This window comes from Etheostoma cragini, chromosome 21 (genome assembly GCF_013103735.1).
Source record: "Etheostoma cragini isolate CJK2018 chromosome 21, CSU_Ecrag_1.0, whole genome shotgun sequence".
NCBI classification, from domain to species: Eukaryota; Metazoa; Chordata; class Actinopteri; order Perciformes; family Percidae; genus Etheostoma; species Etheostoma cragini.
The window spans coordinates 14,922,922-14,938,041 of NC_048427.1; the positions used below are offsets into that span (position 1 = coordinate 14,922,922).

The 15,120-nt window shown below is 39.7% G+C and overlaps 1 protein-coding gene across 2 annotated transcripts in view; it reads right to left on the reverse strand.

The window, feature by feature from the left end:
- shisa8b (shisa family member 8b) overlaps nt 1-15,120 on the reverse strand; it is a 36,165-nt gene that overhangs the window by 12,393 nt on the left and 8,652 nt on the right. For both annotated transcript variants that reach the window (XM_034859753.1, XM_034859754.1), the window contains one exon: nt 6,091-6,209. In XM_034859753.1, the coding sequence (XP_034715644.1) occupies nt 6,091-6,209 (119 nt within the window). The remainder of the gene's footprint in view (nt 1-6,090; nt 6,210-15,120) is intronic.

Below are 15,120 nucleotides of genomic sequence, written 5' to 3' on the forward strand. Positions count from 1 at the left end.
GTTTTTCCTTCATTTAATTTCAGAAAGTTCTGGCACATCCAGTCGTTAATTTGTTCAATGCACTTAGTCAGTTTTTGTTGGACTAAAGTCCCCTGGCGATAAGGTTATGTAAATTTGTGTGTCATCCGCATAACTACGGTAACATATTTAGTTGTTTTCCATAATCTGAGCCAGTGGAAGCATGTAGAAGGCTTATGTGTGATCTTTTTAAACAGATATGTTAATAACAATTGTCCAAAATGTTGTGAAATTGCATTTTGGACATCACATGACATTTTCTTGAGGGAAGACCCCTAACCTAGCGCTTCATCATAGACACTCAAAGCAATTCAGGGGTGGAGGACTACTCTAACACCACCAATGTGCAGCACCCACCAGAATGATGCACAGCAGCCTTACGACGCCAGATGACACCACATATCAGCAATCAGCATGGTAGAGAGGGAGGGGAACATGTTTTTCGTGGTGGGGAAAACTGGCGCACCCACGGGGGAGAACACACAGAAAGGCCCTTGAAGACCAGGGTTTGAACCCAACACCTTCTTGCTGTAAGCCACAATGCTTTAAACGTGGATAATGTGATTTGAAACCAAAGTACTTGGTTAGGCTTAGTTGGGGATGATGGGTTGGGTTCAAATAATTATGTTTGTTAAGTATGTAAGTGAAGTACGTCACGTATGTGACCTAGGTTAAGTATGGTACGTAAACAGAAGAGCGGAAGAAACTAAATGGAATTCCATTTAAAATTATATATGAATATGCCCAATCAGCCAATATCCCAGCAAATCAGTAATGCTCTCTAAAGGTGGCCATATTTTCTTGATATGAGGTTGTAGCAAATGAGAAAAGAATAAGAACACTAATTTTCTGATTGTAAAGTTTTCTGATAAAGTAATGCAGCAATGTCAACATGAAACATTTTTGTTTGAGATGAAAAGAAGGATGTCTATTTCTCAGCATGCAAAGTACCAGGGTATTAATAAAATACCAGTGTTCTTATACACTGTGCTGGATATTTTGACTCCCCAGCTTGTCTGAGAGTAGATAATTGAAGTTTTAGCAGAAGCACTAATGATGGTGAGACATTTAGATTTAGAGTTTTCAGGTCAGCAACTTAAGAGGAGTTTAAGTTTTTAGAAGTTAAAGGTTTCGGATGGAATGAGATTTCTCTCACTCTCCCTCTCTCTCTCTCTCTCTCTCTCTCTTTCTCACACACACACACACCTACACACACACCTACACACCATCTGCCTGTTTTTTGCACTGTCATGCTATTGTAAATGCTCATGACCGTAAAACACAAAGAAAAGCATTGAGGTCAACACATGTTTTGTGCAAACTGTGTGTGTTTTCTGTGCATTAATGTGCATCTTCGAGTGTGCATTTGTGTATGAAACGATACATAAAAGAATCTAAAGGGCCGTGGGCAAAGTGATACAGGAGAGAGTGCATTGCGTGAGGCCTGTCATCACCAAGATGAAATATGAACTGTGTGTGTGTGTGTGTAAGAGAGAGACAGCGACGGTACGAATAGGCAGGCTTCAGTGCAGAGAAGAAAGCGAGAAAGCAGAGCGTGTACCCTGTCTGGCATCAGTGAGATCATATGTGAAAAGTCAGTGTGCATCATCCTTTCCTGCAGCAGAGTCAGAGCAGACAAACTCAACCCTCTGCCACCCCTATATACTCAACAATCCTCGCTCTGCGCGATCTGCTGAGTTGGTCGTACACATGCCTTTTGTCAGAATAATCAACGTGACGCGAGCCGGGGAGCAAAGATTTTAAACTGAGATCATTATTTACATGAAAATGTACTTTGCCTCTCATGACCCCAGGGAAGAGTTGAGAGTGCAGGAAAACATTTTTGAGTGCTCAAAAAGCAACTTTTCTGACAGCTGGGCCAAAAAAGAAAGAAACATTGAATTTTTTTTTACAAAGAGTGACTTGTTACTGGGTCAAGCTGCTTCTGCAGTTGTCTCTGATAAATAGGTCATCACTATTTGCTTCAAGCTTTCTTTCTGCACTGAGTCATGTTTGTTGGAGAATCTCAGGCCAAACGTTTGCCTCCTGTCCTCAGTTAACATACAGTAGCTGCTGATGTCATGTGAATCTCAGAACCTGTCTGACATGAAAGATTTTTGACCTATCTTTTTTGTTTTGAGCTTTTGGCATTTGTAACTGTTAAAGTCACACTGAAACGGAAGTTTGAGCATATTCAATTTACAAATGTAAAACATGTGCCTAGTTAAATTACCAAAAGGAAGTTAAACAAAGTCACTCAGATTGGACGGGGTTTTATTTCACACACACACAAACACACACACACAGACACACACACACACACACACACACACACACACACACACACACGCACACATTGTTTGAAATAGACATGTTTTGTATGTAAAGGGAGCATAAATCCCAAAGGGATGTATTAAAAAAGCAATGGTCATTATTTTTGCCTATGAATTCTTAGTAAAAGAACAATTTTGCTGTTTCTGTTGATCAAAGGTTAAAAAGTCTGGCTTTACAGAGAATGCCACAGAGAGAATGTCAGCAGGCCTTTTAACACTTGCCTCCAATCAGTTCAAATGTGTTCAATTACTGTGTGTGTAACGAGCGTTACTTTTTCCAAAGGCCTCTGTCTGCCATCTTGTCTACTATGGAAAAACCAATACTGGTCATCTGTTTTTGCCCAGGCAATCTATGTAGTGTTCCATTTTGTCGTGTAGCTCAATTAGGGAACATTTTGCATTACATTATGTATTTGAATACAATATCTTAAACAAATAAAACACAGAGATTCCTGCAACTCTTGTCACAGCGGGAGGTGATTCCTGATGTGCATCACTGACGTGTAGACCTTCAAATGTCAACCTGTGAGCTTTTTCAAACCATGTCATAACCAAAAACGCATGACAAAAACATGTGTAAATGGCTTTCAGGTGACGTGTTATAGACACTGTCTTCAGGCAAAGTTGGGAATTCGACCTTAACCTTCCCAACAATAGCTCAGACAAGATACAAAGAGGATGTGTAATGTGTATACATATGGAACTTATTAGCATCAATAGGTGTTATCATCAACACTGATTTTTCTGCCAAATCCCTGCCTTCTGCTATACTTTCACTTCATATTAAGAGGTAGACTCACTCATGTCCCACGCCTTTCGAGGGGAGCAACACGTGGGAGCTCTGAGAAAATGAGAGAAAAGTGGGATGAAGAAAACATGGTAGGATGTGTGGTGTGACTGAAAAGCCAACATGTAGTGTTTATTTGGAAATAAGAGACTGAGAGAAAAGCAGAGAAAGCAGAGCAGTGTTGGGCAATAACAAAATAAACGTTTTGTCCACTAGCCATATGACTAGTGGACAAAACGTTTATTTTGTTAATGCCCAATACTGTTAAAAAATGTACCCGCTACTCAGTAGATTAGAATTGTTTTTTTTGGCTGGTGAATAATTAGGACTAGTTTGTAAACTGGCTTGGTACTGCCTGCATGTAGGCTAAGCCTACATTCACGATTCAGCGTGACTAAGCTAACGTGGTCAGTAAATACTTTCAAAATGTGGGCTGCAAGCTTGTTAAACCACATGTCTTTTTTGCCACAAGTCTATGGAAAAAAAGTCTTGTTGGGCCCCATGGCACTCACATGAAGGATACAGAAGTTGTAATTCCACTGTTTGGCCACTACGTCAAATTGGCTTCAAACGCTGAGGGCCACTGACCAAGCGTCAGTATGTTGGGAGGGACAATGGGTTTAGCATGAGTACCTAACTATATACTATCTACTTTGTCGTTGAGTAATACAGTAGCTATAAGTAAAATAATGATGTAAAATGACTAATCTGTAGGCTAATGAGCACTTTTTCAAGTAACACGCCCAACTTCCCACAGGACATAAATTGCATCATAGCAGATTTACAGACATAATTTACTGTACTCATTTTCTTTGGACAGACACTGTACAATACAATAGTGTGTGAATTTTCTTCTGACAAGCAGCGGTGGTAGTCAGTCTTGGCGCCACGACACAAGATTCTATTCATTTCTTTTCCAACCCAGCGTAACAAGCAGCTAATTTCAAGACTTCAACACGCCGGAGATCATGTTAGCTATTGAGATCAGCTGATATGTGTCCATTCATTCATTTTTTGATAACTGCAAGGCCATGCAGTTCTCAGTCATCAGGTTCTGAGGGTTATAGACCAGCAACTAAGGTTACGCTGTGAACGCTGTGGTTAGCTTTAATGAACTGCCTTTTTCTATTTACGCCAACACAGCTTGAAAGATTTTTTTGTACATACTTCTTCTTACTGTACTGCAGGCTGTCTGTTTTCCTCTTTTTTGTTCCAGCTCGTGAATCTGCTGCCCTTTTCAAGTGACTACGATCAATGAAACAGATGGATCAAAGCAACCACCACATACAGCATGTCATATCACGTCATAAGCAGTGTGTGAAATTCTGCATAGCAAGACCTGGACTCAGCAGGGGGCCTCTCATATTAGTCACTCTACCCCTCTCCCTCCTCTGACACACACAAACCTATGCACACTCACATGTTCACATGCAGGCCTGCCAAAACGCATACTAATCCATACACATGCACAGTCAGTTGCTCTTTTGCACAAACCATATTGAGCAAAACATGACAACACTTTTACTTTTAACCCTTAAGAGTGTACCTTGTCAAGATCTGCACTATATGCAGACTGCTGTATCTGCATGTACATAGAATGTATAGAAAATGACACGTGCTGCATGTAGGGTGCAGCCTGCTTACATTAACATACTAATGAAACCTTACAGCATTTTAATAAGTGTGTGTGTGTTTGTGTGTGTGTTTGTGTGTGTGTGTGTATGTGTGTGTGTGTGTGTGTATGTGTGTGTGTGTGTATGTCTGTGTCTGTAGTGCGCCAGTGTTGCACGTGCAACAAGCATGTGTTCTATTTAGAGATCTCTCCTGTCCTATCCCCTCAGCCCTACCTACATTTAAAAGCTTTGCATTGTTCTGTGTTGAATCTGACTAAAATCATGGGTGTTGATGGTTAACATTTTGATGTAAAATAGACGCTAATACAACAGCCAGCAGCACCACAGTGGGTCAGAAAGTGTAATAAAACTTAATAGCCATGTTTGTCTCCATAGCAACAGATAAAAACCCTTGCTTGCCACTTTTTGTGTCTTCCTCTCCCTATTAGGGGGTCATGTGATTGTGAAACGCTTTTGGTTTGGATGAGGTTTCACCAACATCTGCGTACAGCATTCAGGCTATTATAAATAGACAACTTAAAACAATCAGCTCTGGTAGCAGAATTTGACCTATAAGGTCCAATACATTTTGAAAGTCTAGAAGATCCACACAATTAAATCATTTATCCTCCATTCAATTAGCGGTGTGCTAAACCGGAAGTAGCCCGCTTGCCAGCGGAGGTCTCGTTTCGCTGCTCTATGGGCAGCATTCATTGCAGAAGCAGTGCCGATCATCCAGGTCATTTTTGGCTCCATGAGCGCTTTATTCTCCACTAAACAACTCTCATAGGAATGAATGAGGCTCCGCTTCGAATGCTGTATCCAGTTCCTATAATACATCCATGATACCAAGACTACATTTAATACTTTCTGCTGAAGATGATTTGACTTTTTATAATAAAATAAATTAAAGAAACAATATCTTAATACTGTATGTCTGCTATTTAAATGATAAAGGGTTGTTTGTACAATACGTTTTAGTCCTGTGATAGATTGTCCCAGCTCACATCAGGCTGGACCTGATACACTGCAGTAGATGAGCAGGTTTAAGTGGATTTTAACTCTTCTGTCATGAAAAATGAATGGAGGAAAATTACATACGATAATGTCCATAATGCAAATAGAAAAAGAGAAACATCAATCAATCATTTTGGCTTCTTTTTTTGTCATTTGGCATGGGAATGTGATTCTCATTGACACGCATAATGCCAATGAACTGTTCTCACTTACGCCTGGACGTGTAGGTTTTCCACTGCGGATACTAGCACTGGTAGTTTATTGTTTGTTAACCTGAATGTACCTGTGTGCACGTGCGTGCACGCTCTCTCTCAGTACTCACCACTCCTGCTGCGCAGCATCCTGGCTGAAACGCCGTTAGCTCTTCCTCCGCTGGGCGAATTGGCCGCATCGTTTTCCACCGAGATCACCTCACCTCCCTTCAGCACGTCTGTCAGTGTCCTGGAGACCAACACACACACACACACACACACTCAGGCTGAATCAAGGTTACACTTTTGAAAGAAAAAAAAACGAGCCCTGATTACTTGATCTGACCTCATGCACACAGATCAGGAAAACAGTGGCCACAAAAAACATTATTCATATCATCCTTCAACTTGAAAAATAATAATAAAAGGGATGCAATTCTTTGTTCACATTTACGTAGTTGCAAAGCTTCATTCTAAAATGGCATCCGTCTGTCAGGGAATGACAAACATCATCTGTGGATCAGATGTGAATAGTGTGTCCCTTGAGAGGACTTTCCTGAACAGCTGGAACCACCCTGTCCTTCCTCAACACACACACACACACACACACACACACACACACACACACACACACACACACACACACACACACACACACACACTTCATTTACAGTATGTCCTCTCATTCCAGGGTTAGGGTGTATTCACTATGATTAGAGAGTGTTTGTGTGTGTGTGTGTTTGTGTGAAAACAGGTGGTGGTGTGTATGTACAGTACATCTGTAGGGTGTGTGTGGTGGGGTTTGGAGTAACAGAGGTTAACAGAGATTGAAAGAAATGATCACAAGTCCATCCAGTCAAATTACTACTTAGAGAATTTCTAAAGCCATATTAATATCTTTGTTTTGCCATTTGCTGTACGATATTGAGCAGTCCATACATTTACATCAAGGGATTGACTGCTTTTTTTGATTTTAGATTTTTCATGTTTATTTGAATATGCTTAGATATAGAGATTTTTGCATCAGATCTGTGGCATCACAGCATTTATAGCTATTGCTAATTTCCAATGCCCGTACCTAGATGTGCTTTTAAACAGTCATAAAAACAAACATTTAACAATGCCCCAATTAAAATAAATAAAGCACATAAACATACAAGACACCTACATCTGTACCCAATTTGAGTATTTTGTCTTTTAATTTTGTATTTTGCTGGACATAAATAAAATAAGTAAATAATTTTTAAGATGATACTTTACGAGCTTGTATTTGTGTATTTTAAAATACTTAAAATACATTAATCTATATGTCATTTTATGTTCAAATACCCCAGTACCACATTTAACAGTCTTTGGCATGTCCCGTTGGGTCCGGTAACATGCTCATTGTTTACTACCATGATTTATTTGTGTTCCCCTGGACTGCAGTGTAAGGAAGTACACATAGCATAATACTTTTTTTTGTGCTGTCAAATGATTAAAGTATTTAATTACAATTAATCGCATTATTGTCATAGTTAACTCATGATGAATCTATTCTAAATGTCCCTTGATTTCTTTTTGTTCCATTATTTTCTTCATTTTAATGCTCTTATCAACATGGAAAAGTGGATCAGCTTGCTTTGTGCAAATGTTTTATTAATTAAACAACAACAAAAAATGGTTAAACTTAAAATGGGTTTGCGTTAACACCGTTAATAACGTGTTAACTGATAGCACTAGTATTTTTGTATTGTTTAATTACAAATGACTTGTATTTAAATGTAAAACATTTTGTCATACCACATTTTGATGTTTATTTTGATACATTTAAGGAGAAAGTATTGTTATTTGTAAAAAGATACTTTTTGGATGTATTTGTGCCCATCCATGGCCATAATGACACATTTGACTGCATACCACTTTGCTGCTTAACGTCTCTTCAATTTAGTCTACACATATCTCCTTATGACACACTTGCAAAATCAGGTATTGTGGTGATGAGACAACAGAACACATGCTACTGCCTTTATTTTGAAGCTATTGAGTAATGATTTCTATCATGTGACCTTACATTTAAGACGATTACTCTTTTCCTACTGCATTTCACAGTCCACATCCCAAATTTAATTCTGTACGTTTGTGCTCGCTAAGACACGTTTTCATAAAAGTGGCTCATCTCAAGCTGTGTGTTGTGTTCTCTGTGTCCTCTACGATAAATTCCAGTCAGCTGTTTTTGACTAGCGGCCCTTTAACTGAGCGACATACGGGCGACATACGGGCAAAGATGTTTGGACTCGGGGCTTGTTGTGTTTGGATGCAAAGGAATGACAGCATCATCACACTCACACACACACACACACACACACACACACACACAAACACACACACAGAGTCTTACTCATCACTTTGAATAAACACATTTCCTCTCCATGTGCATTTCCTTAATTTCCAGTGTTGATGGTATTCACTCCCTTGATCAATAATTCAAACACTGGTGCCTGTGTTTCGCTAACGAAGCTCATGTGTTTAGCCCCTTCTACCCCCCACACGAACAAACACAGAAATGTAAATGTACACAAACACACACAACCTAGAGTACAACCGACCTGAAAACGGCAGCCAGGGGCAGTTCGTTCACACTCAAACTGCCAAAGAGATAAGTGAGTTGCTTTTGCGACTTCACTGATCGTCTGCAACGTGTGTGTGTGTGTGAAGATCTCAGGGAGTAACGGTGTCACAGAAAGTGTCTCCTGGAGGGACTTGGGTGATGGCATGAAGCTTTTTGAGTGTCAGATATTATAGTCATGCTTATTTTATCAGCCAGAAGTATTTTATGTAGACAAATGGTACATGTGTGTAGAGTTTGTGGACATTTGGATTGACTCTCAAGACATTGGTAAAATGAGTAATCTACCTCGAAAATTAGTATTTCTGATATGAAGATAGCCATGAACAGTACATTTCATTTGCATTTTTGGGTTGTACGAAATTGTAGATGAAACATGTCAAAGATAAATTACACCTAGAAACAAGAAAAAAAAAAATCTAATTTATGAGTTACTCTATTTGTGGATCTTTGTTTTGTAACATAATATTATATTCATTCATTCAAATTAATTCATATCTTAATCATCTTATTGTGAATCCTTTTGTATAGGTCTACACTGTGTGTGACTTAGATTAGGATGAGATTTTGTCCCCTTTTGAACTTTTGCATTGCACAAAAAACACTTAAAAAGCTCATATAATGCTCATTTTCAGGTTCAGGATTGTATTTAGGGGTTGTACCAGAACAGGTTTATGTGGTTTAATTATCAGAAAACATAATTTATTTGTTGTACTGTACATTTCTGCAGCTCTCTTTTCACCCTATGTCTTGAGACATCTCTCTTCTGTACCTTCTTTGTTGGGATTCGCACATGCGCCAGTGTGACGTCATGAGAGTGCTGTAGCTATAATTGCGCCAAGTGGTCGCAACACTAGTTACAGGCTTCTCTTGAACAGAGGTGGTGCTAATGAGCAAAGGCTACCGCAAAGGCTTTGTTATTTCTATGGAATAGAAGAAGAAAGAAAAAGGTAAACAGCAGAGCTGGCAGCATTATTGCCGTCAATGCTTCGATTTGATTCAATGACAGTACTTCATGGGATCACCATAAAAGAACTCATCTTAACTCCAGTCCAGGCATCCAGTTACCCTCGAGCACATTCAGGCTTCCTGTTTCCGCTTTTTTGCGCACAAAAATTAGCCCCCTGGACACAAATCCTGGCGCGGCCATTTTGACGTCCCATTGGCGCACGCAAGCTCGGATGCTTTGACTATAAATTGGCCGTAGGTATTGCCAGCTTGTCAGTTGCAGAGTATGAGGGCGTGCCATGCTAGCAGCTAGGCCAGCATTATAACGTGTTACAAAGTGACATATGTTCGTCAAGGAAGTAAAGGCTGGATTACAATAGAGCTGTTTGGAACAGTTTGTGAACATTGTTTTCTGTGGGAGATGCTAAGTCCCTTTGGGGCGGACTTTAGACTTTTACACGTTGTAAACCTATGATGTGCACAAAATAGATATATAAGACAGTAAAGGAAAGGGAAAAAGCCCCAAACTTTTATGACTTTATAACAATCTCTATTCGTCTTCTGCAAAAATGTTAATCACTTTCTCTCTTTCAGTTCCTGATTCCTTTTCCTTTCAGTCTTCTTTTTATTTCAGTCTCTCTGCCCCCTCTTACCTAAACCCAGCCCTAATTCTGCCTCTTTCTACCCCCCCCCCCCAAACCATATCGTTTGTCTTCCTCTCCTCCAGTCTCTCTCTCTGCTCCTCATCCCCTCTCTGACTCATTGCCGCGCAGAGCCTCGGGCCTCCAAGCACTCCTCTCTTGGCTCGCCTCTCAAACAACTTGCTGATTTGGACTTTTAATCTGCAACAAAAACTGCACCTGGCTCCGGGCTATGTAGTGTTTATGGAGCGTTGGCTGAACTTCATGAGAGTTTCAACGGCTGCTTTTGAAGGAGTGAAGATGGCCGTGCAGCTGGTTCAAAGATTAGGACTCGGAGGGTGGGATGGATTGATAGAAATAGCTTGTGGTGAACGATGAAGTCTAAATTAGTGATATTATGAATGAACAGGTGCATGTTTGCTAATTAATGGCAGCCTGGATCAGTTTACATGTACAGTACTGTCAATACCTTCATGGTGTCAATACATCCTTTAGATCCATGTATTGTATTGTATTATGTAAGTTGTTGTTAGTTTCACTGAAATTTAAAAGGTTGTTAGCATGTTTCTCAAACTTTCACAAAAAGTCACTTATATCAGTAACCCTGTCCCCCAAAAATGTAGTTCCCATTTAACAAACGTCACGCTTATGAGGGAAGCTTATTTCCCAGCAACCCCCTTATGTTGTGAAACGGTCGCTGGCTAACGTGAATTGAAACAAAACTACTTGGTTAGGTTTAGAAAAAGATCATGATTTGGGTAAAAATAAGTATGTTTGAGACATTTCTTAGGTTGCATACGTAAGTTAAAGATCCAGTGTGTAACGAGTTGTTTTATTTATTTTATTTATTATCATAATTGGTGTTGCCTGTTCACAAACTTGTCCTTTTTCATAAATATTTACCACCACCAGCGATTTGAATTATTCTATCTGCCTTGAAATTTTACATTTGCATTCACATGAACTATAGACGCTTTATATTCATGCGCCATCTTGAAATACGCTAGCTTGTAAGGGACATACAGGACATACTGCTCTGCCTTTTGCGTTTTTGCTGTCAAATGATAAACTCACATGTGCTGCTAATCTGCCAATGGGTATAGTCGCTTCCCGGCCCCGGCAAGTTTTTGAAGAAGGAAACGTTGAGGACCACACACATTCAAAATCCAAATTTCAGGAGTGGGAGGCTTCTTTCCCCAGAAAAAAATATAGGATCTCAACGCTAGATGGGAGAAATTCCTACACCCTGGACCTTTAGAAGTATGCTACGGACGTGATGTAGATTAAGTATGCTACGTAGATAAGTCATTGACTTTTAGTTTCACACGGAACAGCTGCTTCCTGGGTTTCCTGTGTTTGTTTGATGCACCCATCCAATTTGACCTCCTCTCTACCCAGACTTCATTAAAAAACGTAGAAATGTAATCCTGTTAAAAATGCATCTCCCTTGGAATATCATGGAGAATGCAGTTTTGTTGTATTGGAACGTAATTTTTAGGAGAGATTGGAAAAAGTTCTCGTTACTGATGGCACATCCACAGGGGTGGCTGTGGCTCAGTGGCAGGGCGGTTGCCTCCCAATCTGAAGGTTGGTGGTTCGATCCCCGCCCCTGCAGTCATTGTCAAAGTGTCCTTGGGCAAGACACTGAACCCCGAGTTTCCCCCGGTGCTGCGCACCTGAGTGAGAATGTGTGTGAGTGTTTATCTGATGAGCAGGTGGCACCTTGTACGGCAGCCCCGGCCACAGTGTATGAATGTCTGTGAATGGTGAATGTTCCCTGTAGATGTAAAAGCGCTTTGAGCAGTTTTAAGACTGGAAAAGCGCTATATAAATACAGCACATTTACATTTACATCCTTCAAACATGACAAAATTCTTCTGTAATCAGTCCTCCAGGAAGTTGTGAGCTTGCAGTTGCAAGAATGACCACAAATTCAAACAGTTCCCCATCATTCACCACTTTGCAAATAAAGTCACGATTCCCTCCATAAAATGATCCAGTCTACGTTGAGTCCATCCCAAATGTGATTACAGCTCAAAATACCAAACTGTTCTCTACTGAAAAACAGCCACATACATCGTTTGTTTAAGCAGCAATTATAACCCTAGTTTTTAACAGTGAATGATTACAACTCATATTTATGTTTATAGTGGTGCCGCCTTCTGGTGGCCATCATAGACACTGATATATGTTTTCCTCCTTGGGTGATTACGGGTACATGCCCTTTAAAAAAAAAATAAAAGTAGTCAAAAACTATTTGCATTTCAGAACCTTAGGAAATGGACCACGGCCAACCTGAGAAATGCACACCTATTAACTCGATAATAAAGACGTAAAGTAGGCTATCTTTCAACTCAAGACAGCGCCACTTCTCACAATACAGATAGGCTTGGATGGCCGAAAGCCTACGAATCTTCAGCCGAAGGCTGCACCTCGGATGATGCTAGAAAAAATAAAATAAAATAAAACAATATTTTGTTCTTGCACTTACTAAATGTTGTCTGGAATTTTTACCTTCAGGGTTGGAAGCACTTAATTGGATGTCGCTTTGAATAACAGCGTCAGCTAAATGACATGTAATATAATGTAATGATTGGAGATGAAAAATGTAACTGACACATAACCCCAATCAGCTTTGTCAGAAATTAAGAATGGATGGAAAAGGGGACTGACAGCGACATAACCAATCACACTATGTCAGACGCTCCACTTATTACCAACTGCAATGTTTCTTTTTAAATGAATTCAGCCTCCTGGCAGTCTGACACATGTGGGTGCTGAGTATTTTCTGTGGGTGCTTGAGCCTCGGAGAATATTTCTTTTTACTTTACGGGAAAAAATGATCAAACAGAAATAAACGTAAGTTAAATCACATCTGATTTTATCCCAAACCACAATCTTTTTCTAAACATAAAGTACTTTTTGTGCTTAAACCCAACCAACCTGTAACAGTTTCACTATGTTAATGACATTTATAAAAAACAACTCCTTTCTTCTCTTGTTTGAATGTAGGGGGGGTAAACTTTCCTATAGGTCATATCAGAGGGTAGAAATCAACAACCTGACCATGTTACAGTACATGACTCTAAATGCCTTAAGGTACCAGGGGACTTTGTTGCCCTGAATTCAGATTCTCAGGCAGAGTTCAATCCAAGACTTTGAGTTTCTTTAAATAATCCTTATCTCTGCTAATGTGCAGACAGGATTTAGAAAATTAAAAAAGAAAAACTGGGTTACGGTTATTTGAAAAGCATTTATTAAATTAATCTATTGATTTAGAAACTGGTCCCTATTTTTCTGTGGTGGAGAAATCTCCTCTCTTACAAATGCTATCAACTATATGATATGTATATATTCCATAAGTAACCTTCAGATTACTTCTCCCACGGCTCTTTATTACTCTCTAACATGTTAGGTCACAGCGATGTGCCTGAGATATGTGGCCTAATCAGTAACTCTCCCATTACATTAACGCCACATTGAGATGAGACTTTGCTAATGTCCTGTAACCATCAATCCACTTCATTAAAATCACTCAGATCAGAACACACCCAGTGATTAGTTACAACTAATATTACAGTAATTCTCCAACCCTCTCTGCAGGGTGACTCTATCAACTGACCTAATAGTCAAATGTCCTGAACACATACATTTCCTGTACATCCTCATGTCTTATTCACGCATTACTGCACACAGACAGTATTGATCCTAGAACTGCAAAAATGGATGCCATTTTAGATTTAGCTTACAAAAATAACCGTTACATGAAAAAAGAAGCTTGTGTAGCTTGAATATTAACTCACTCTGACAGATTTAAGCCACTAATTTTAGTGATGGATACTATCGGTCACACACATTTTAACACACACTGGACTACTCTCTCCAGTTAGACACCATCCTTCATGTGATTGAACTTTCAGAACAAAACTTTAGACAATCCACTGAAAAAAATCAAGTGACTGTGGAGGATATCTTCGTGTCATAATCTCTGTATTCCCGCTCTTGTTGTCACTGCACTCTTGTCAGTCATCACTCCGTCTTTTCAACAAGGGTACATTTAAAGCCAGTTTCGCTGTCAGTGACAATTACTGATAAAGAGTGAGAAAATGACAACTTGCATCTTAAACACAGAAAAGACTGTGACATGGATACACACACGCACACATGCACACCATAATGCTTTGATATTTTTTATGCTGTACCATGTTGTCTCTGAAATGTCACGTATATTTCTTTATCATAAGTATTTAAGGTGAGATCAATTTTCTCAAAAATCATGTTGGTGAATGAAGGAGGTTCAACAATTAGGTTGACACAAACATTTCTACTTGTGCAATTTCTTTGGGCACGAAATAAATGACGTCAAACATACCTTTAATGGGCTCATTTAACAGCCCCAAAAACATGGAGGCAATAAGGCATTTACACCTACGTACATCTCCATCTGACTGCTCCTTTCTTAGACATGTGGAGAGTTGTGATGATAATATGCATAACAAACAGGATTAATGGTGACACATTTGGTGATTTTTCAGTTTCTAAGTATTCAAATAGCATGTGGGCTATTGTTCAGCTGTTAGATGCAGGCAGAATCTGAGTGGTGGTTTTATGCTAAAACAGCTAAGGTGTACAACTCAGACTACTGTAACTTGAATCACTCTTTAATAGTTTAGCTGTTACTGTGCAGTTAGCATCTGTGTGGCTTTGTTTTTAATGCTAACAAGCAAACTTGTATAGTGTCCCCTCTAGCGCACCTTGCTACTACACGTCTCACGCCCACCGCAACCTCTGAAATGAAAAGAAGATGGTGGCTGGGTGATTTTTCAGTTCTCAAGTACCCTAGTTTCATTAAGGTATTATTCAGCTGTTTGATGCAAGTACCATCTGACTCGCCGAGCAGCTCACGCCGACGGAGAGCCAAGCGGAAGCGGTGCGGCCGGCAGAAGAAACGCGGCTGTCGCGGA